Source organism: Acromyrmex echinatior, chromosome 15 (assembly GCF_024713525.1).
Source record: "Acromyrmex echinatior isolate Ae372 chromosome 15, ASM2471352v2, whole genome shotgun sequence".
In the NCBI taxonomy this organism is placed as follows: Eukaryota; Metazoa; Arthropoda; class Insecta; order Hymenoptera; family Formicidae; genus Acromyrmex; species Acromyrmex echinatior.
The window spans coordinates 5,807,243-5,832,080 of NC_141866.1; the positions used below are offsets into that span (position 1 = coordinate 5,807,243).

General features: G+C 28.6%; 2 protein-coding genes across 6 annotated transcripts in view; one reads left to right on the forward strand and one right to left on the reverse strand.

Moving 5' to 3' along the window:
• The window catches only part of LOC105148923 (uncharacterized), a 256,440-nt gene that overhangs the window by 22,936 nt on the left and 208,666 nt on the right, over nucleotides 1-24,838 (forward strand). The window lies entirely within an intron of this gene.
• Nucleotides 24-24,221, reverse strand: PCB (Pyruvate carboxylase). Of its 5 annotated transcripts, none has more exons than XM_087414152.1 (15): nucleotides 24,109-24,210; nucleotides 16,262-16,378; nucleotides 14,721-15,269; nucleotides 12,943-13,262; nucleotides 12,389-12,539; nucleotides 10,513-10,724; nucleotides 9,679-9,881; nucleotides 8,440-8,701; nucleotides 7,614-7,932; nucleotides 6,045-6,095; nucleotides 4,236-4,703; nucleotides 3,449-3,838; nucleotides 2,494-2,929; nucleotides 2,015-2,411; nucleotides 24-1,794 (listed from the first exon to the last, which is right to left on the reverse strand). In XM_087414152.1, exons 3-15 carry the CDS (start codon nucleotides 14,851-14,853, stop codon nucleotides 1,546-1,548), a joined length of 3,591 nt encoding a protein of 1,196 aa, XP_087270278.1. In that variant the 5' UTR covers nucleotides 14,854-15,269; nucleotides 16,262-16,378; nucleotides 24,109-24,210; the 3' UTR covers nucleotides 24-1,545. The 5 variants fall into 5 exon arrangements, with proteins under 5 accessions (XP_087270278.1, XP_087270279.1, XP_087270280.1 ...); XM_087414153.1 differs by having other exon boundaries at nucleotides 16,262-16,317; nucleotides 24,109-24,208; XM_087414154.1 differs by lacking the exon at nucleotides 16,262-16,378 and adding an exon at nucleotides 15,428-15,503 and having other exon boundaries at nucleotides 24,109-24,207.

Below are 24,838 nucleotides of genomic sequence, written 5' to 3' on the forward strand. Positions count from 1 at the left end.
TTTATAAATGATTAAAGCAGAAATATATTGATGCAATATATATATAAAATATAGTTTTACATTTTACATTGTTATATTTATATTTTGTCGTACAATAACATAATTTCTTAACGTTTGTATTTCCTCTAAAAAATTGCCTTTTAAAAAAATATTTTATCAACATTATATATAATTTACAATAGTAAAAAATATTGCAATAAATGCAACATGCATTTATACAATCATAATATTATATCCGCGTTTATGACACAATTATATACATATTTATAGAGATTATTTTGTTATGTCTTTAATGTTTCTCAGTAAATCTGCGTACATAAAATTATATTACAAAATTATAGAACGAGGATAATTTTCACAATTATATATTTATTAAAGTAAATTTTTTAAATTATGACTTTATAATGTTTTTTTTTCTTTAAAAAATATAATATTTGATGTTAATCTCTTAAAAAGACAAAGATAAGGCTTTTCAGGAATATTCTAGTCTTTATTCCCTGAATAATTTTTTTCTACGTACTTGTACTAAATCGTTCGTGAAGGCTTAGCTCCATATCGTAATTAAATTATGGGAGTAATCGTTTATATTTACACGCTATATAATTAATATAAAATCATGCTGAAGAAGATACTCGATCTTTTCTCCATTTTTTTACGTTGTGTAGTATGAACAGATAAATCAGATCACATCGATAAAATCGTTTTATATATACTATAACGTGTGAATTAGATTTCTTGAGAAAATTCTTGTAATTAATACATTTTAATTGACCTATTATTTATATTTTTAATTGACCACAATTATTTTTATATTTATCTCAGAAATCTATTCATGATTAAGATATAAGAAAAAAGTAATGTACATATATCTTTTTTATGCAATCAAATATGTAAGAGCATTTATTAACTATTTACGAAAGTTTCATAAGAATACTTTGTGTATTGGAAAATTTATAGCGGTATTATCGATTTTTTTATGATATTACTCTATATACGTTATAAATGTACAAATTAATAGATCTTTTAGGCAGCTTTGTTTAATTGTATCATATTAATCATATTGGCTTTACATATATCCGAAATTCATGAATTCGGAATACAGGACATGATATTTTACTTGCTAAAAGAAACAACTTTTCTTTTATAAAATTGGGTCTAAAGTCTGTGGCACATGATGCTTGTTTTCCTGCTGGATTGCTAGCTGGATTAAAATCTTGCCGTATTGGCTGCGTAGTACCAAAGAAAACAAGCATCATGTGTCGCAGGCTTTACAAATAGTTTTTGCTGGAGAGTAATGAGTTGAAGTAATGAGTAAACGCAAAAATTATTTATCAAATGTAATTTTACTACAGGAAAAAATTGTTCGTTTTAGCATAAAGTATCATGTCCTGTACTCCGAATTTTTGAATTTCGGATCACCCAATATATCATTTTTAAATGACATATGTAGGACTATCGCACGCACTATCAAAGTAAATAGCAATAAATATTTGATGTTGTTTTTACACGATTTGATTGTTAGATCGATCCCATCAGCGTGAGAGTTTATTCGAATGTTAGGACTAGATCGTCTCCTTCTAATCTCATGCCCAAGCTGATTTCAAGGCTCTTGATTTTGCCCGCTTTAGGTGCTTGCACAACCATTTCCATCTTCATAGCAGATAGCACAACTAATGGTGCACCCTTTTCCACAGTGTCGCCCACTTTTACTCTAATGTCGATCACTTCGCCGGGCATCGGCGCTCCCAAATGATTACTGTCACCTTTCGTTGCTTTTGGATGCACATGCAATTCCTGCACAAAAAATAAAAAAATTCTTATCGTACTTTGTTTAAGATATTCATTTAATCTCAATTTAATTGTAATCTTCTTTTAATTATCTTCACATATAAGGTAATTTTATTTTAATCGGTTTAATTATTATTTAACACTTTAATTTCACTTTAATCATACCTTAATTGAATTACGTGATAGTATATAAAATAAATATCGAAAATTTGCGAGTCTCATTTACCTTGACGGCCTCTTTATCTTTAATGAACACAGATCTCAGTTGACCGTTCATTTCGAAAAACACCTCACGTTCGCCATTTTTCGTAAGATCTTCTGCAACTGCGAGGGTTTTGATACCGAGAGTTTTGCCCTTTTCTATTGTGACATCGAATACCTCGCCTACTTTAGGCCCCGTGAGAAAGATTCTAGTTTCCAATTTATCTACCGGACCAAATTGTTCCTTGAAGTTCAAATAATCTTTCGTTACTTTAGGATAGAGTGCGGCCGACATGACGTCCTTTTCGGTAACGTGTGAGTGAGATTCTTTCAATTCTTTCCTCAAGACATCTAAGTCGAGTGATGCCAAACTCGCGCCTGGTCTGCCTTTCACGCGTGGCATGTCTTTGAGAACCTTCGACCTAATTAAATTACAAACGTAAAATAAATGCAATGAAAGAATTACCGTGAAATTAACTTTCATGTATACACGCAAACTCTTACCTGAGAGGTTCAGGAAATCCTCCGTGAGGTTCACCAATGGCACCCTGAAGAAATTCGACTACCGACTTAGGAAACGATAGTTCTTCGGCTTTCTTGAGAACATCATCGGCGGTTAATTTGTTTTGAACCATAAATTGTGCTAAGTCACCGACAACTTTAGAGCTTGGCGTAACTTTGATAATATCACCGAGCAAAAGATTGGCTTGTCGATATGCCTTCTTTACGTCCTCAAAGAATTCGCCCAGACCGAGTGAATAAGCTTGGAATTGCAAATTCGTGTATTGACCACCAGGGATTTCGTTGAGGTAGACATCCGCGTTTCCGGACTTCATTGTTGTTGTGCATTCGAATGGTGCATAAAGCGTTCTCGTTTGTTCCCAATATGCAGAATACTCGGAGACATCAGATAGATCCAATTTTGTGTCAATGTCAGTTCCTATTATATTAATTAAAAATTTTCTTAGCTTCAGCATTAATCAAATTTTTATATAATTTCAATTCTTACAATTATGTGTTAATAAATTTAATCTAACTAAACTAATAAAAACATTACAATGTTATAACAGCAATTAAAATAATTAAAACGTAATTCAAGATGTTGGTTCGAATCAAATCGAATCAAAATGTCAATTTGAATTAAAATGTAAAAAATTAACACATATATTATACATATAGATATATAGAAAGAACGGTTTAGTAGATTTAACTAGATATAAATCTGAAAATAATTATATAAGGGCTCAAACTGATTGCTAAAATATTACAACTTTTTGCAGCCTTGCTCATCATGTTTGAGTTTTCTTCTAATTTATTTTTATAGTCTAACAAAATTATTTTCAGATCTGCATCTAACTAAATTTTAGTAAAATCATTCCTTTCGTGTACAAAAGATAAAAAAAATTATATGAAAAATTAATTTACAATCATGCAAAATTAAAAAGTTATTAAACTATACCCTGAAGAGATGCAACAATCGCGCCCATAGAAGGCTGACTGGTCATGCCAGACATGCTATCAACGGCAACGTCCACAACGTCGGCTCCATTCTTCGCACAAGCCAACATGGAAGCTACTCCAGCTCCAGCAGTATCGTGCGTGTGTATGTGAAGAGGCACATCCGGATGCTTCTGTCTTATTGCGTCGATCAACATTTCGGCTGCTCTCGGTTTGAGCAATCCAGCCATATCTTTGATTGCTAAGACATGAGTACCCACTTTGACTAGCTCGTCCGCCAAGTCGGTATAATATTTCAAGTTATATTTGGTACGATTCGGATCGCTTACATCACCCGTGTAGGAAATCGCCGCTTCAACGATACCTCCAGCATTTCCAGCAGCTTCCATACCTGAAAAAAAATTCACGCTCAGAGAAGAAATGTTTACACGAAAATATTCCCATAGTTTACGAAACGACTTTACAAAATAAGTAATGTGAATACACAACTTAGTAACGAAAAAAGTCTTATCATACAATCTGAACTGGATCTTAATATTTTAATAATATTTTGGTATGAATTTATATATATATATATATATATATATACAAACTGTACGCCGAAATCATTTTCAGTTTTGAAATGCAATCTTAAACCGAAATGGGGCAATAATATCACAAATTAAATTCATAAGCAATTTATTGATATTGATGCTACTAAACATTTGAAAAAGGAATATTTCGATAATGTTTCCTTGTTGGTTGCATTATAGTTATATGTATAATTAGGTCGTTTTACAAAAACTTACCAACGATAAGATTCGGCAAGTAATTGAGCGAGTCAAATACTCTGAAAATGTCCATTCCGGTTTTCACAGCCAGTTCACAGAACTTGAAGACGACGTTATCAGGATAGTTCGTATACCCGACAGCGTTAGCGCCTCTAAGTAACATTTGGAATGGAATATTAGGGATAGCCTTGCGCATATCTTCCAGCCGTTCCCAAGGGCACTCGTGAAGAAACCTTAAAGCCACATCAAAGGTCGCACCGCCCCAGTTCTCCAGCGAATAGAGATTGTTGAATTTGTGGGCGACGAATGGTGAGATCATCAGCAAATCGTGCGATCGTACACGAGTCGCTAAGAGGGATTGATGGGCATCACGGAATGTAGTGTCCATCAAAAGAAGACCCTTGTGCTGTCTAATAGTTCTAGCGAAAGCTTCCGGACCTTGCTCTTTATAAATATGTCGGAATCCTTTCGGAGGATTCAGAGGTTCTGAAAAGGAGCGCACAAGAAGATTAGTTTGATGCTTTTTTTAAAAGAACGGATTGTTATTTGGTACGTGCTGTTGTTAGTAGGCATGAAAAGCGGTGAAGTATAGATATTTATCATTGATAAAAGATAAGAATAAGAAACAAATCATTTATAAAGTATAAATGTGTTTAATTATTTACTTAATATTTATATTTGAGTTGTATTAATAATGGGGATTTATAAATATTTTAAAAGACATTTTTTATTTTTTTAAATAAATTTAATTTAAAATTAAATTAATTAATTTGAATTAAATATTTATTGTGTTGATTATTTGCTATTAATGCTTTTATGCAGGGTGTCCCATAAGTGTGTAAATAGAGCGGACTAAACCATTTTGCAATTTTCGCAATAATTAACAAGTAAAAATTGATCTTCAATAATTTTATATTCAAATATTATCAACTTTACAGAAAAACAGCGAGAGACAAAAATTATTTATTTTCTTCTCAAGTTCTGAGAATTTTTTCAGAATTTTTTAATACCGTATTTTCTCATGTTAATAAAAATAAGAAAGTGCAGTACTAAAAAGTTGAAAAAAAGTTCCGAAAAAATTTTTAGAGTTTATATGAGAAGAAAATTAATGATTTTTGTCTGTTACAGTTTTTCTGTAAAGTTAATAGTTTCTTTGAGTAAAAAATTATTGAAGACCAATATTCAACAATTTTTAGTAATTAATATCTTGTTAATTATTGCAAAAATTGCAAAATGGTAGAAGACTTTTCAATTGAATCCATTCTACTCAAGAGCGCTTGGCAAAAACTTAGGAAACCCTGTGTATATAAATGAAATTATATAAAAAACATTAAATATCGAATAAAAATTCTCGCGTTATTACATTAAGTATTATACTTTAAATATTATTGCATTATTAAATATATTTTTTTCATTTTGAAAATTCAAAACTTAGAATAAGAAAATATTTTATAAGACAGGCATAGCATTTGCAAATTAATATATCGCTATGAATTAAATAATAAATTAATATTTTAATAATGCAGCAGTATATATTTATATTATTGTTAATAGCATTATTATATAATAGCTCATTTAATATTGGTACATTTAATATATTTAATTAATTAATTAAATTTAGAAAAACTTGTTTAGAATAAATTCCAATAAACAAATGTCTGCCAATCTGAAAGAACAATAACAAATTAAAAAAAAATTCGTTTATATTATATATACAAAATTTGTTATACTGTACCAGTTTTTAGCTTCTTTCAATCTTCACAATGCTAAATCTTAAAATAATATAAATAAAAAAGGCATTACATATATGTAACACTGTAACCATACCTGGTGCGTCGGGATCATTGGTTTCTTCTGCAGCTGCAAGCTTAGCAAAGTCTAAAAAAATTGTCAAACAAAAAAATAAAAGCATGCGATAAAGAGTGAAGAGTGTAAAAGAGGGAAATTAATATTTAAAGATGTAAGTCACTATCCTAAGAATATGACAATGAATCTTTAAGAGACAAAGATTTTTGGGATTTGTCTCGATGATTTATTGAATTTATCTCGGGATTTATTGAATTTATCCCATGTGTAAACGTATAGCGTATACCGGCGATATACTTTAAATATAAGTGATTTTTTTTTATTTTAATGCGAATAAAATATTGAATTATTTGAATTTTCAAGTAATACTAATCAGTAAAACAGCATGCTGTATTATTACTTGTTAAAATAATGACAATAAGTAGAGACATATGAAGATGTTTCGTGAGCCCATTTACGAATTCGCGCGTAATGTGCAGTGTGCTTAATGTAGCGCGGTGCAATAATTATGGAATTTAGACACAAGAACACACCAAAAAGAAAAAAAGTAGATTTTTAGAACGGTTAAATCGAGTGTCCCTATAAACCCAGCAGAAAAGCGTAAATAGTTTGTTATAAGCAAAAAGGATGTTTACTATTTATTGTGTGAATATCATATTTCAAAATTATTATTTTAAGCTGTTGGTTTGCGTATATATGGGGCATATATATAATATATATCTATACGCAGTATCAATGTGAGACAGTTGTCTCTAGTATCGTGATTCAACATTATTGTTTGCCTTTATTTAAGTCATTAATTATTGATTAATGAAATTCAATAAAAAATAATGTAATTCTTAAGTATGTAAAGTCAAGTGTTTATAAATTTGTAAGGATTTTAAACGAAGGAGAAATCTTATTATGTATTAGAAAACATTAAATTATTTCTTTAGTCATTTGTTAATCTTCAATTACTTCAACGATTCATAAACATATACAGGGCATCTATCTGGAAACTAAATCGGAATGGATTCTGATCGGAATTATTCCGTTTTTTTCCCAGAAAATAGATAGTTCCCAGACAATAAAAATATAGGAAATAATTGAATAATTCCGATCAGAAATCCATTTCGATTTTGTTTCATAAAAGGTGCCCATGTTATTAGGTGTTGGAATTAATTCGTAGCGTTTTACAAGTGATGGGAAGTACTTTCATTAATGTATTTTTTAATGCTCATGTGAAATAAATAACATTCTTTCATTTAAAAACGCTACGAATTAATTCCAACACCTAATAATTTACAGCAATCTTTATGTAAACGTTAATCTAATCAGAGAATTAGTAGACATCTTGTTTAATAAAAAAATAAAAAAAAGGAAAATATATAATCCCTGTTTTGCTGATCCATAAAAGCACGTCCTCTGTACGCCTCTGTTCTAAGTATGACTAGAGTAATTTTCTCACTTAACGTGGACAGTATTTAATTAAATTATCAATATCGAAATTTAATAGGATTGAGATTCCAATTATCGAAATTTTTTTATGATATGGAGTTTAAAGGTTATGTCACCCCCAATTATTGCATTCGTTGGTAACCGATCGTGTACCTAGAGCAATCTGCGGAATATGCGGTTTGATGTCCGCTGGTTTCAGTTGAGTAGCTAATGGCGTGCTTGGGCCATTCACCAGGACGGTACCGAGGTAATTGAGTAATTTCTGGGCTCGATTCTGACTCGGCTGCAACTGGAAAAGCTGAGGATGCTCGTCGATAAAATATGTATCGACAATACCGTTGAGAAACTTTTGATTTTCCAGGACATTTAGTAGAAAAGGTATATTTGTCTTTACTCCTCGCACGCGGAATTCGCGAAGCGCTCGATTCATTTTGGCGCAGGATGACGGAAGATCACTGGCGTGGGCGATTACCTGAGAAAATATATTATTTATTCTTTAAATACAGTCTCTAAATTCTTTGAAGTGAAATCTCACTCTAAAAAGTGAACATTGAGTCAGTCTTGAAAGAATGGTTCAATTTTCAATCTTTAATGCCCATTTCCACCAACGTAGATTAACTTTAATCTCTTAGAAAAAGATGAAGAGTAAGTTGAACCGAGATTAAAGTTAATCTACATTGGTAGAAATAGGCATAAGAGTAAGATTCACTCTAAAAGTTTTAAAAAGTGGATAGGGTGATACAATTTCGAATATGGTATAATTCTGAAATTCTGAAAATAGTTTATTTTTTCGAGATTCAAGTTTGGTAACTATATAATCTTCTTATTGAAGTTGTGCCAAACAGAAAAAAATCAAACTTGGACTTCGAAAGTTGGATTCAATTTTATTTCGTTCAGAATCGTATTGTACTATGTTCGAAATTGTATCTTAATATTGTAAATGAGTTAAAAGTCTTTGCAATTAGGATCTTTATTATACCTTAACAAGTAGGGAATCATAATACGGTGAGATTATAGCACCAGCGAATGCGGAGGCTCCATCCAATCGGATGCCCATACCTTCGCCAGAACGAAAAACTTCTATTCTTCCAGTATCCGGTTGAAAATTCTTAGCCGGATCTTCCGTGGTCACTCGACATTGAATCGCGAATCCTTGAGGTATGATTTTGTCTTGCGTCATACCGAGTTCTGGTAGTGTCATCCCCTCGGCAATTCGAATTTGGGATTGCACGAGATCGATTCTGAAAGAATGAAAATAACAAAGTGACATGTAATAATTGATGCTTGTAAAACGTCGCGCATATTAATGTTTAAACAAATTATTAACGATTTAATCAGAGAATGGAAATAACGCGTTACTTGTAACGTCTATTACAAGTTTTTTTTTTTATAACGGGTTGGCGAAAGTGTTATCTTTGGAGAATCAGTAACTAATAACAGTACACTCAGAGAAAAAAGTTATATCAGTAATTATAAATTTGTAATGAAATAGCGCCTCAACTATATATGTATAATATTATTAAATTCTAATAAGAATACTAGATTAAGTGAACTAAGAAAATATAGTAACATTAACTATATCATCAATTACAAATAGTTAAGATTACTATATTTTCTTAATTCACTTAATTTATTTATTGTTTTTATTAAAGCTTTATAATGTATACATAGTTACAAATTTGTGTATGCATTTCTTATTTATTTTTGTTTTCCAAGTTCGAAACCAATGTTGCGCCTTTTATTGTAAGCTGAATGAAACTTTACAGAAAAGTATGTAATGTATTCTTTAAAGTTATCTCAACAATGATTAGTTACATGATATAAAGTGCTTTATTAAAAAAAAATTTTTGTCTAAACTAGAAAAATGTAATTGTTATATCTATTTGCATGAAATTCAAGTAACTACTCAATGTAGTTGAGTCACTATTTCACTACTAATTAATAGTGCATACATTTGTTACCGTGACTATATTTTTATAACATTCAGCACTTCAGTTTCTATTACTTTATAAAAGTTACTACTAGTTAACAGGTACTTCAATTGCAAAAGTTACCAAATTTATAGTTGCCAGAATTATTTCGTTTTCTCTCAGTATAACGATATAGTTACTTTTAAAAAATAATTTTCTATTTTCTACATTTAATTATTTAAAAAAAGTAAAAGAGAAAATGACGAAAAAATATGTAGATTTATCGTTTTTTATGTTTATTTCATTACCCTGTTATTTCCTCGGTTACTGTGTGTTCAACTTGTAATCTGGCATTGACTTCAATAAAGTAGAAATTTCCAGATTCATCAACCAAGAATTCCACAGTACCGGCATTTGAATAACCAACATATTTTGCCAATTTGACGGCATAGTCAGTCATTTTCTCTCGAACCTTAGGCGACAATGCTGGAGCTGGCGCAATCTCGACAACCTGCGTATTTTATGAAAGTAATAAAATTTTGATATTCAAGTTTTTATATCAATCTTCGTGTGATATTACATTCATAATGCAGAAATGCAATATAATATAATAGGCTTGTTTGGATCATATTTTACGATATATAGATATTATTTATTTTGAGAACTTATATAAACCTGCGCACTACAATCATGAATCTCATGTAGTTGCGTCATTGTCCTTATTTCGAATAAGACGAACGAACGCCATTGCAGTGAATGTACATTGCTTTTAGAATTCACGCATCCTTGAGAAAGTCTTGAGGAGAAAAAAACTCGACAAATTCTAATTTATTCGCAGAATGAAGAAATTGATCAAACTAAAAACTCTTATGTTTAGCGAATAATAATTTTAACATATAGTTAGCGAATAACAATTTTAACATATCTTACATCTTGACACAATATCTACATATAATGCTATTCCTTAAAATAGAAATAAAAATCTATTTGACAGATTTAAATGAGAACAGCAAATTCCACTATTCTCTCTTAATAATATTATTATATATTAATTATTGAATATTATATTTAATAATCAATATTCCAATCATGTTTTAACTGATTGTTACATGTACTAAATTAAAATTAATCAGAGTACTGACCTTTTGATGACGACGCTGCACGGAACAATCGCGTTCATATAAATGTACAACATTGCCAGCATGATCTCCAAGTAATTGAACTTCAATATGACGTGGTCTCTCAATGAATTTCTCAATGAACATTGCGCCATTTCCAAAAGCAGCCGCCGCTTCGGAAGATGCACGATCGAACATCTCACGAACCTCTTCCATTTGTCTTACAACTCTCATACCTATAAAAAATAATTAAGATTTGATTTCAACGTTGTTCGAAAGAAGATTCGAATAGAGCTAAAACATGTAAACATTGCTCGTATTATATTAACTAAAAAAATTTTTTAGCTCATCTAAAATCGTACACTGCTTCTTAATTGCCTTTCTTGTTTCGATCTTTTTTTTTTCTGATATCTATACAATGACAACATTTTTTAATAATGTCACATTTGCATACGTATATAATTAATTTTAAGGAACATTGACAGAGTTTCATAAAACTTAAATCTATTCCTTAAATATTAGTCAATAAAATCGAAATTTTCATCTTTAATATACAATATGTATCTTACGAATTAACGCTAACTATGAAATTATTTTATTATGTCAAAGTAATTAATAAATTTAGCATGCAAACTATCTATGGCTGCGTTTACCGTGCGCTTAGTCCGCGACCTATACGATATGTGCCTTGTTTAACAGGATAAATAAGGATGCCTATTGTATAGGTCGCTGATTAGAAGCGTATGGTGTAAACTCAGCCTATTTCTCTTCTATTAAAAAATATAGTAACAAATACATCATGAACATTTAAAATTTATAAAATTATACTGATATGACAGATAATACGAAGAAAATATTTTTCTATTTTGTAAACAAAAAATAAAACATATACATAACATTCTTCTTGATGCTTCCATGGGTGCTTTCTATATAACTAATCTGTGCTTCGCGGGTTTTCTCCATGTCTTGGTCCATTCTTGATGTGCCAACGTTTCGTGGGCCTTGCAGTCCACTTCATCAGGGCGAGGAGCAGCCTGATACGCAAGGCCCACGAAACGTTGGCACATCAAGAATGGACCAAGACATGGAGAAAATCCGCGAAGCACAGATTAGTTATATATACATAACATATTTATAACATATTTATTTATCATAACATATTTATTATTATTATTCTCTCTCTCTCTCTCTCTCTCTCTCTCTCTCTCTCTCTTGCTCTCTCTCTCTCGATAAAGTAATTCATAATTTGATAGCCTATATATGTGTTACTAAAAAATTTTATTTTAACAAATATGAAATTTTAATTATATTAAAAAAACACATCATTTCCAAATTATTGCAACATTACTATAATTAAAAAAATTTTTTTTAGATATTTTACGTAACATACACTTAAATATTATAACATAGTTAAATACCTATTATTAGGTTATGCATTTTTGTCCAACAGACTCTGTAAGTCGTTTTGTCATAAAGTTAGTTGAGTGTCGATAATATTTGCATTGTTCGATAACGAATAGACGCGTTTTTCAAACACGTAAAATATTATTCAATGGAAAAAAACATTCTTTGTTCATATGATATACATTTACGATCTTAGCATTGGCTATAGCCAATTGTGTTACTTTATGGTAAATTTAGCTTACGTATGAATAACGTGTATGTAATATTAGGTGTTGGAATTAATTCGTAGCGTTTTTAATGAAAGAATGTTATTTATTTCACATGAGCATTAAAAAATACATTAATGAAAGTACTTCCCATCACTTGTAAAACGCTACGAATTAATTCCAACACCTAATATTTCAATTTTTATAGCAATTTTGCGATGTTGCTAATATTTCTTTAAGTAAATTAAAACGCTATGACTGTGTATTAATTTTCGATGTCTTAGACATACCTCGTCCTCCACCTCCATATGCTGCCTTAAAGATAACCGGAAGACCGTGCTTCATGCAAAACTCTATCGCCTCATCAGAACTTGTTACAGGCCCATCTGTTCCCGGAACGATGGGTACTCCAGCTTGAATTGCAGCTTGTCTGGCAGCCACCTATCAATTAAATTGTATTATATTGTGTCTTGATTACAAGATTGTTGGAGAATTTTATAACTAAAATTTTATAATCAAAGTCATTTCTAGAATATTATGTCTGTGGTGAGCAGTTCTATAAATTTTCAATGTTTTATATTACTGTGCTTAGGAATTTTAAATCCAAAACATAACAATTTGCCAATAAAAATATAAGTATTTAAAACTCGAACGGGCAAGTGAGAATAGCTCCGCGGTTTGTTTTTTGCGTTTTCTTTATTCTTCAATTTCTTACATTAGTCTCGTACGTTTCAGCTCATTTCGAGTCATCTTCAATGAATAATCTTCAACAATTGAATGTTCGTACTTAACTGTTTCGCATAGTATTCATTACTGGTTCGTAACGGATATAATAATATTCTACCTTGTCTCCCATTTGTTGGACGACTTTAGGACTAGGTCCAATAAATCTGATGCCTGCATTAGTAATCGCTTGAGCAAAGTCTGCTCTCTCAGAAAGGAATCCATAACCAGGATGTATGGCGTCGACATTGTTTTCTTTAGCTACTTGAATAATCTCAGGAATATTTAAGTAAGCTTGAACGGGTGGTAATCCTTTGCCCACTAAATAACCTTCGTCTGCTTTCTGACGGTGCATCTGCATTTTATCTTGCTCCGAGTAAATTGCTACGGAGCGAATGCCGAGTTCCGAACAAGCACGAAATACACGAACGGCAATTTCTCCTGAAATATTATATTTATAAGTTAAAATTTTACACAAAATTATAAAAAAACGATATGACTTAAAATTGGATATTATAGTGCCTGTTTTATGAATTTTTTGTTATAGTTTTATTATAATTGTATTTTCAAAACTGGCTAATATATTTAATATTGAAAATTAAGAAAATGAAGAAAAGATGATCTTTAATAAAATTTTTGTTAGAGAAAATTAATTTCAGTTTGTTTAACTTATCTTAAAAAATTTTATATAGACAATAATATTTTGAAAAGTATATGCATATAAAAATTTTTGAAAATGAGTTAAACAAATTGAATTTAATTATCTCGAAAGATTATTTTTATTTTTTTTAAATATTAATGTTCATATGAATATTTAAAATAATTCCAAAACATTTTTTATTAGTCACATAACAGATTTAGAATGGCAATATACAATAAATAGAAATATGTGAGCCATGGGGAGTTCATTGAAATGTTTTACGATTACAATATAAGAAAATTATGAAAATTATACGGTTTAATTTAATGGAGTGCCTAAGATATACTCGATTCTCGATCCTACATAAAGAACAACGTTGTTCTCATATTGATTAATCACACAACCTTATCCTATAAAAATCAACAAGTTATTGATAGCATTCATTAATCCATCAATTCAAGCAACGTCGATATATCATACTCAGTGAAAGTAATGATGATTGCTTTCAATAAAAGTAGCAATTATTTGAAATATGTATTAATTCTTTTCTACTACTTCCTTAACCTATTATTAACAAATTTCTATATATACGTTACAAGTAAAATACACAGTACATTTTTTATTGAAAAATACAATAAAATAAGAAAGGCCCAAAATATAATTATATATAGCGTTTGTAATTTATTAAAATATTAAATAATAATGAAGTATTAATAACACCAAATTGTCATTGACAAGCGTGTTAATGAGTTTATAATATTATATTATCAAGAATGAATTTGTAATTATGCACGTCATATACCGTTGTCTTATCTGTTTTCTTCACGAGATATATATTTCTTTATCTTTCATATCCTTTGTAGAAAAAAATTTTAATAATTTATATTAAATATTTAGTTAACAATTAATATTTATTAAACTTATAGAATATTTAGCTACAAAAAATACTGTAATAAACATATATTAAAATATTGAAATATTTTCTTTCTTTTTAATTCAGTTTAAAATATTTTTTATATTATTTGATATATATAATAATAATGATGACATAATATAATAATATATGTTTTTCGTAACGTATTTAATATTACCAAAGAAAAGTACTACAATTTAACAAATTTAATAAAAGTGACTTTTTTATGATAATTTTTTAAAATATCAATTTAAAAAATTTTGTGTATATATATATATATATATATATATATATATATATATATATAGAGTATTACTTTACCAAAAGTTAATAACAATTTACTCACCTCGATTGGCAACGAGGACACTTCTGATTGGTCTGTATTCTACATCTGTGGTAAAATATTTCGTGGCAATTTTCCATATTTGTAACACAGTTTTATGTTTATTTAGTGCCCGATGAGCACACATGGAATGCATTTTGTTAGTTGTTTTTATTAAGCGTTCGCACAGTGTGTATTCACAGAATTATTCTTCGTTACTTTTGTTCGAGAATAGCGTAAAAAAAAAAGCTAAAAGATAAACTTCTGCACTTTATCTTCTTAAAATGAATTATTTGCCTATTGAAATTGTTTAGGTTGGTTTAAATATTTTTTTCAAATTAACTCTCGCGTTTTAAGCCACTTTTCGTTTCTATCTCGGTCTTCGTTCGAGTTCAAATTCCAATATCTTGGTCTTCGTATAATAATTATGTCTTTTGGAGTTATCGCTAGATAAGCAGCTTCCACTTTGTCAGAATATTCGTTCTATGGCATAGTTTTTATCATATATTTAAATCGTTTTCTTGTTTGTTTCCCTGATAACACTTTGGTATCCTTCAATTATTTTTGATATTTCTAAAACAGATAAATTCCATTTTCTTTTAGTACAGTTATCACAGTAATTATTCTCTAAGTTATAAGATTATTACGAATTAAATTAACAAGCGACAAATTAAAAACTGAATTTGTTTACACTGAGAGAAAGGATTTTGAATTTAATGAGCCAACAGTACCTTCAGTATCCAAGTGATCGGTAAATATGTCGGACAACAAATTTTGTTTGTTGTGATTGCTGCTAGCTGTGATCTGCTATATAACAACCAATTATTAGTAACAGAAGCAAACTATATAGAATCTAACCTATTTTTTGGATTGACTTTAGACTCGTTTACATAGAAATCGTAGATGATCGTGGAGTCTTAAATCGTAGGAAACTGACCAAACACGTCAGTATAGGGAAAATATTTAACTAAAATTAGTCAATTTCTTGCAATTTGAGACCCTGCAACCGTCTACGATTTATAAATATATATATATATATATATATATATTAGGTGTTGGAATTAATTCGTAGCGTTTTACAAGTGATGGGAAGTACTTTCATTAATGTATTTTTTAATGCTCATGTGAAATAAATAACATTCTTTCATTAAAAACGCTACGAATTAATTCCAACACCTAATATATAGCGATACTATTGATTATTTATTATATTGACGAACTAATTTGCAATCATAACAAATCAATCGTTTTTTAAAAAAATATCATTTGTTTTTCCTTGATTTGTTCCAATAACAAAATCATTTCTCTCAGTGTACAACAAAGATAATCTGTCTTTTTGAAGAATACAGATTTGTCTTCAATATATTGAAATATCAAGACAAACTTCTTATTATTAAAGAAATAATATAAAATTAATAAGCGATCAAATCTGTGAAAGATCGAAAAGATCGTAACACTTGCTTTATCCGCAAATTGGCTCATTGACACATCTGTGACATTGAGCGTAATACTGCATCGGATAAGCTGCGCATCTAAATTAGAGCGATAGAATAGTATTCACTTACTACGTATGATACATCATATAGCATTTGTTGATTTATGTTTTCGATATGCCAGCCAACTGTTGGAGTCATGTGCAATATTTGCATTACTTAGGGCTGATTGTTCCATCTTCGGATAAACTATTAGGTGTTGGAATTAATTCGTAGCGTTTTACAAGTGATGGGAAGTACTTTCATTAATGTATTTTTTAATGCTCATGTGAAATAAATAACATTCTTTCATTAAAAACGCTACGAATTAATTCCAACACCTAATATATGATCATTTACCTATTGGATAAACAAAAGAGCAAAACAATAAGAGCATAAGAGAGTAAAAAAGTAAGCTGAAGTTTACCGAAAGATGAAACAACCATCCAGCCTTACTTACTGTATAGAAAATACGCAGCATAAAGATAATCTAGCGGAAATTTCAGACTTTATGTTAAGTGTATAATTTATAGATTGAATTAAACATATCATAAATAAATTATTGCTGCGTACATCAATTGATGCACACAGAAGTAAAAAATTTGATATTTTTTATGCCATAAATTTATCACTCGTTCATTCCAAGAGAAATGTTTAACAAAATATATTTTACGAAGAAAGAAATTATTAAAAGAAATTATTTAGAAAAGATTATGTGACGTAAAATATAATTTTTTATATACATTCAGAATGTGTTTAGATAATATTGCACTAGTTTATGATGACAATTATGCATTCTGCATCGACATGATTAATGGTCAACGATCATTCATGCAATAATATTGTGTTTCATGGCTTCGACATAAAAACAGCTGTTTGAAATTCTTTTTCATGATAAAAAATATTTTTATGAGTTAATTATCACAAATATGTTTTATGTCCTGTAATGACGTAGAACATGTTAACATGTCAATCAAAAATCGTCATGCGGTAAATTGATCAAATAGGTATATCATGGAAATAATGAAAATCAATTTATAATTTTTACTAATTCGTATCACTGGTTTTTGCTTATATTATTGTTTATATCTCATAAAAAATAAAGGTATCTACGAACAAATGACTGATGTCAGATAAATATGTAGTGTACCGAGAGATTACTCACGAGATTACTTACAATGCGATGTAAAACTGCGACGTAATTACAAGTCAGTAAGGTAAAATCGTTTCGTTTGAATAAACTCTGCCATTTGCTAAATATCGCGATAACAGAAATGCAAAGAAACGGAGTAATTTAATTGACCGAATATTAATTTAGCATACAGTAAATTGATAATTATAGAACTATATTAAAAGAATTATTTAGATCAAAATATTTTTTAGCATTTTTAATTAAGTATACATAAAAATTTACAATTAATTACGAAATTTTTATTCATATTTTTAACAAGTATGTATTTGTCTGAACGTTTTATTTGCTAAATATTTACTTTATATAAAATTTAGCTGATTACACTTATTTGATTTAGTTGATTTACTATTTAAAGCAATAATAATATGTTACGTTAGCTTATCAGACGAAAGATATTTTAATAGAGTGTTAGTTAAATATCTTTCAATATACCAAACATATTGAATACAATTTACAAAGCAGCTCATAACAGTATTTTTATGCATAATAAACGTATACATATATCATCATTATCTATATTATGAAACCATATAAGGAAATAGAATTTATTTTCTTCTCTCCAGACATCGGTTATTCATATCGTCAAGTCGGTTTGTTATATGTTGATATACGTGATAACAAGAGAAAATGGCGCTTTTAACACGAATTGCCGGAAAATCACTTATCACGTCGATAAGACGCACATTTGCATATCAATGGAATGCATTCATAATAATTGTCACTTGTAATTATAATACGAATTATGTATTCGCTTCGATGTCTCGTCTGCCATCAACGGAAGAAACTCTTGAGTTATGAATATAAATTTGTCATCGATGACTGAGTATAATCAGGGAATTCTAAAATGTTATATATGTTTTATATGTTTTATATGTTATATATGTTTTATCAAGTTATAATGTATACATATATTTCAGTAATATAATTGTCCAGTAACACGCTAAATAAATCGTGATTTGTAACAAACTCTTTTAAATTGATGATAAATCAATTAAATTACATTAGATAAAATAACGAATAAAATAACGAAAAAATATTATTTTTATTATATGATCGCATTTTTTATTTTATTAACGTTAAATTCTTTTTTTCTATAATATACTTTAATATATGTTTGGCATTATTATGCAAAATATATTTGCCTGAAAAATAATGGAAAAATTATTCAAAAACAACATTACAAAATTAATTAGTTGAATTTTATGCATTATACATTTATATGCTTAGTAAAAGTTTATATTAACGGAATATATGGAACAGATGAATTTCTATCTGGACTAAATCTCATATTTACATTGTGTACTGTGTTTTTGCTGAATTATTTACAATCACGCGATCGAACTTTCGGAATTACGTCGGATGAGTAGGACTTTCGACTGAAGAACCGTGTCTGTTCATTTTCGCAAGACCTTTGTCCCGAATGCAATCTCGATCGACCTCACAATCTTTGATTGGCGTAAATGAATTGCTCTGGTGCGACAGTTACGAAATCGAGATATCTATAGTTTTAATCGCATGAACTATTCACCCTTTGCTCGCATAATACACGTTGTTGTTCCAGTTTTACTTATTTTTTTTTTAATGTGTACATAACATAAGAGAACTTAACGCGAGTTCCTTTTTGAAAATATAATTTATATATTAGAGTGTCTCGTAAGTTTTTGCCACCGCTTTTGTATAGATAGAGTGGACTAAACTGAGTCAAAAAGTTCTCTATCATTTTGCAATTTTCGCAATGGTTAACAAGATATTAATTACCAAAAGTCACTAAATATTGATTTTCAATAATTTTTTACTCAAATACTATCAACAGAAAAACAGCAAGAGACAAAAATTGTTTATTTTCTTCTCATAAAGTCCTGAGAATTTTTTCAGAATTTTTTAATACCGTATTTTCTCGTAATAGTAAAAATAAAAAATGCAGTATTAAAAAGTTAATAAAAAATTCTGAAAAAATTCTTAGAGCTCTATGAGAAGAAAATTAATGATTTTTGTCTTTTGCAGTTTTTCTGTAAAGTTGATAGTATTTGAATAAAAAATTATTGAAGATTAATATTCGGCAATTTTTAGTAATTAATATCTTGTTAACTATTGCGAAAATTGCTAAACAGAGGATTTTTCGACTCAATTTAGTGAGCTCTATCTACATAAAAGTGATTGGTAAAAACTTACGAGATATCCTGTATAATAATATCTGCATGCAGACTGTGCATTTATGCATGTTCTTTGTTAGAAATTAGAATTACAACCATTGATCTAGCAATAAATAAGATAAAACAATACAATTTTAACACACTAGTGATAAAATAGTTGAAAAATTCAATGTTGTATACTATATCTAATCTTCAATAACACTAATAATACACGCGTTTGTCAAAAAAAAAGAAATGTAATGTCTAAAATGTAATAAAAATTAAAATGAGATTTTTATCATGAAAAAATTGTTTAATTTAAGTATTAAATATCTAGCAATTCTTCAGCAAAATGATTTTTTCAAATATAATACGTTTCCGTGCGTTCATCTTTTTAATCTTATTTCAACATTAAATATTATTAAAATTTTAATACAAATATAAGTTCAAAATGTTTTGCTATGTCTGGTTTAGTAACATAATCTTCTTGTAGACTTCAATTGACATAAATCATGTTTCATCATATCCGTAGTATACTAAATGTTGTGGTCAATTTGCATTTGAAGATGACCTTACGATTTAATTAACGTCTCTGTTTGGAATATTAAATATTTAAAAAACAGCTTTAAATATTAAAATAAAAATATTCACAACACTTATTAGTGGTTATTATTCAATCTATAATAAGTACACAAATAAATAAATGAGAAATTAATTACTGCACGCTATAAATCATAATGGTAGAAGACTTAGAATTATCTGATCTGTTTTCTATATCTACAATATAATTACAGAATAGCAATTCAATTAGACGATAACGAACGATAGCTGACTTCATTTTCTCCAATTAACTTTTTAAGGTTTGAGTCGTAATCGAGGTTGTAATCGAGTTCCTATATGTGTCAACTGTCTCGTGTACCTGGTTGCTTCATACATGAGTACATAAAAAGCGAATGTAGAAAAACGTTTCACACTTTCACTTTTATCGATTGATTTTATCACGATTTTGTCATTGTGATTTCAAATGATAATCAGGTTTATCATTGATGTGCAATGCATTAATTATTGAAATATTGGAGGACATTCCACTTGTTAATGAGAAAATGGGGTATGTAAATGCATATATACACTGTAGGATATTTTTAAATCATATCTGTGCACTATGCTTTTAGAAACAACTAATTCATTATTTATATATGAACTTCAGCATAACAAGTGTTTTTATATAGTTATTTACAACAATATAAACAAATTATGTGAAATTAATGTATAACGAAATGAATAAAATACTTCTTCCCGAGAGGGATTTATTCATTGTATTGAGTGAATGCAAAAATTCGTGCCCGATTTATTATTCAAAGTTCAAACAGCTACAATTTTGTTAAAAATAAACGAAATTTAAATTTTTTTGAAAAAAGAATTTTAAAGCTTGAAATCTCTATCTTTGAATAGTTACTATATTTTTTGAATTTATGTGAATTTTATAATTTTTACACATAGAAAATTACGAGTTAAACAAAACGGGGATTTTTTTCTTTACTTTGTGGGCCTATCCAAAAAAATTTGTAATTTTTTAATATCTAATGTAAAAGCTTAAAATTCCCTATAAAATTCCGTTTTTAAAAAATGTCTCTATTTTTTTGTTATTGATTGTGAGTTGCTGTGAATTAAATAAAAATAATATATTGACTTCGATTGCTCATAATGCCATCAAAACTATCACAATTTAAAAAAACAGGTTCTTAAATTCTCTCATCAGATAGAGTAAGATTTAAATTTTGTTTTATTTTTAATAAAAATAGCAGCTGTTTGAATTTTGAATAATAAATTAGGCACGAATTTTTGCACTCATCTAATAGAATAAATACCGCAATAATTATATCTTTTTATTTTTTTTATAATGAAATTAAAATTCAATTGACTAACAATTATGTTTCTAACACGTATTAAGAACACAATTATGAATTACATACCTATTGAAGTGCATGAGATTATACATCAGAAATAAAGAGAAGTACATTTTTTTCCACGTAATTTTCTGTGATTTGTATGAATCGCAATTTGCGTTGGAGGAAAATATTTAATATATACTAATAATGGCTGAGAAGAGGGTAAATAAAAATAAATTATGCTACACATATAACTATAATTCATTGGCATCATTTCTTGGCAACTTCATAAGAACGATTATAACAAGAGTGGGTCAATATACGCTAGAGGTATATTGATTTCTCATGATAATGAGAACCTCGCCCAGAATCTATAATATCTAAAAGTTGATTTATCATCTTTATTTGTACTCCGAGGATATAAGATTATCCTAGAAAATATAATTTGTTAATAATATTAATTACTAAAGATCTGCTGTTGCTTCTTCTAAGTAATAAGTTAGAAAATATTTATGATTATGGCAATTAAAGAATAATTTACAAAATCAGAAAATGCAGAAAATAACGTAAAGAAGAAAGAGTCGGGAGATAATAAATTAGCATATCAAATGATTTACATACACACAACATGAAGCGCACGTGCTGTCTGCAGTTTCCACGATGCGTCAGTCGTGCGTACACGAAATACATTGAAGTGAAGGTCATCTTGTCAGATGAATAAAAATTGATAGTCTATGTTATATATTTGTTATCTATAATTATTTGTTATCTATAATTCATTCATTACAAAATATTGACTAATTCCATACCTTGTCTATCATGTCCAAACATTTCATTCCTCATGCATGATTCATAAGTACAAATACGTTTTCAGCTATAGTCTATGATAGACTAAATTAGTTCTCTAAAGGATTGAAATATTTTGAAATTATATTTAATGTAACAAAAAAATTAATAATTAAAAATTAATTTACAAAAAAACGTCAAGTTTTTTTTTTAATTAATATTTGTTTTCTATATCTAGTAGAATTTGAAACATTCAATTTATTTTTATTTTTACTTTACAAGCCAATCGGGCAAATCTAGCGCTAGAGATAGTAATGATAGTAATGTATCCGTGTATATACATATAACTTTGAAAAAATCAAATCAGAAAATTATTCAACTTTTTTCTTTTTATAAAAAAATAATTATTATAACATGTACTTCTTATAAGTTTTATATCTAATGACGGAAGGATATTATTGCAAATTACTTTCCTTTTGCGAATTTTTATCAAACATTATATCAATGACTTCTTAATATTTTTATTGCAAACACAAAAACTATTACATAAGGATGAAAACAGGTTATGCAAATCATTACACTGTCTGACTACACTGTGTATTATCATGTTTGTTTTTTTTAATGTTTGAATTCTTCAAGGATGATACATTTCGATCATTCAGGAAATATTCAAATTTAACAAACGCCTATTTTTGTTCTTGTGTGATAAGAACATTTCTTTGATACATATTTAATATTAAAGAACGCGATCTTTGACCCTGCATTAACATGACGAGCCGTTAAGAACTGTAAAGATTTAATCATTCTCCATCTAATTTACCATTCTCCATTATAATGCATCAGCTTTTATGACTTTGTACATATTAATGTTAATACGCACTTGTGCGAATGTGAGTGATATAACTCTTAGTAACGTAATCTTAAACATTTCTATCACGAAGAAAATTGTTTACTCTATATTGTACTCAATTTTTCAACTTAAGTTTACACTGAATAAAAATTTTTACTACATTTTAATAAATTTTTTAATAAATATTTGTAAGGAAAAAAACTTACAGCAAACATATGTTTACTCAATGAAAAAAATTATAGTTAAATTAAATTAATAGTTCTTGTAACAAATGTAGGTTAATAGGTTAGTAAATGTTTACTTAGTAAAAATAGTTAGTAAAAATTTTTTCAGTGTGGATTATATATTTTCACATACTATTATATTTGCAAATATACGATCTTCAAAATTAGAGTAAAGCTCACGAAAAACATATAATCAATGAACTACGAAACATATAAAAGCATATACTTGTGATGGTGTAATTGGTACAAAGGACAGATATCTTACGATATCATGAATAATACAGAAATACTGAAATTTTTTCTTTTAAATTCAAAACTTTAAGATTAATTTTTAATATATATAGAATTTTAAAATAGTTTTTATTTATATAAAATAATAAAATATTAATTCCTCTTCAGAATTCCTAAACTATCTTAATATCTAGATAGCATTTAATGATTTAACGAAATATTGAATATATTTTAATTGAATCTTATTTTTCCTGAATATTATTTTTCGTTATTTTATTACAATTACTAATTAAAAATATTGTGACAAAAATTATGTAAGCAAGTCGAAGACAGAGTAGATTTTATCACACATCCTTTACTGACGCGATGTCAGTGAAGTATTCACAAAATAAAAAGTCGCGTATAATTGGTCGAACAATTTTCTTTTTTCTCATTGCAAAACCATCAACGTCACACTTTTCCACATATTACGACACATAGTTTACTATTTGGAATACACTCAGGGTTCTCAATGAGATTATACTCCGGGTTCGATGAACCACTATCGAACAATCGACCAGGTACTAACAATGTGCCAGTCGAGGTAAAACGTAACAATGGATTCTGTCGATTTCAGTCAGTAATTCGTGTACTTACTGTGTTGCTCGCCAAGAACGAGATATAGCCTAGACTCGTCCGGCTGAAGTCTAAGCCGCACTGAACAGTCTCTCTGGCACACGCGCTCGACGTGTACAGAAATAGAGGCGATTGGCAGTCCAGACGAACCTGCGCTTTGCGTTGCGTCAGAATATCTGTTTAACAAGACGGTTGAGTGTACTGCTGCCATCTTTTGGAAATGTTTGTTAAAAGTTTTCCTAATATATTTATTTTTTTATTTATCAATTAAGTTAGATTTTCTTTTTTCACGTTTGTCTTTCTTTGCTTTTAAAATATTAGGTGTTGGAATTAATTCGTAGCGTTTTACAAGTGATGGGAAGTACTTTCATTAATGTATTTTTTAATGCTCATGTGAAATAAATAACATTCTTTCATTAAAAACGCTACGAATTAATTCCAACACCTAATAAAATAAACATTTATGATCTGGAGAAGAGAAAAAAGAAAAATTTTAAGTAGAAAAAAGATGAACTCTGTTATGATTTGATTGGGGAAGACATAAAAACAAAGCGAGACATTTATTAAATCATTGTAATTAAAAGATCATTGCTAAAAAGATAATTCATTTTTTTCTCTAGTATTTTAATTATCCCGTTTGATTTTATAATATATAGTCTACTGATTCATTCTGTTATCTGAATATCTAAAAATAAAATTGCAATGTAAATTAAACAGTTTTAGGTAAATTCTTTAAAAAATTTTTAATTAA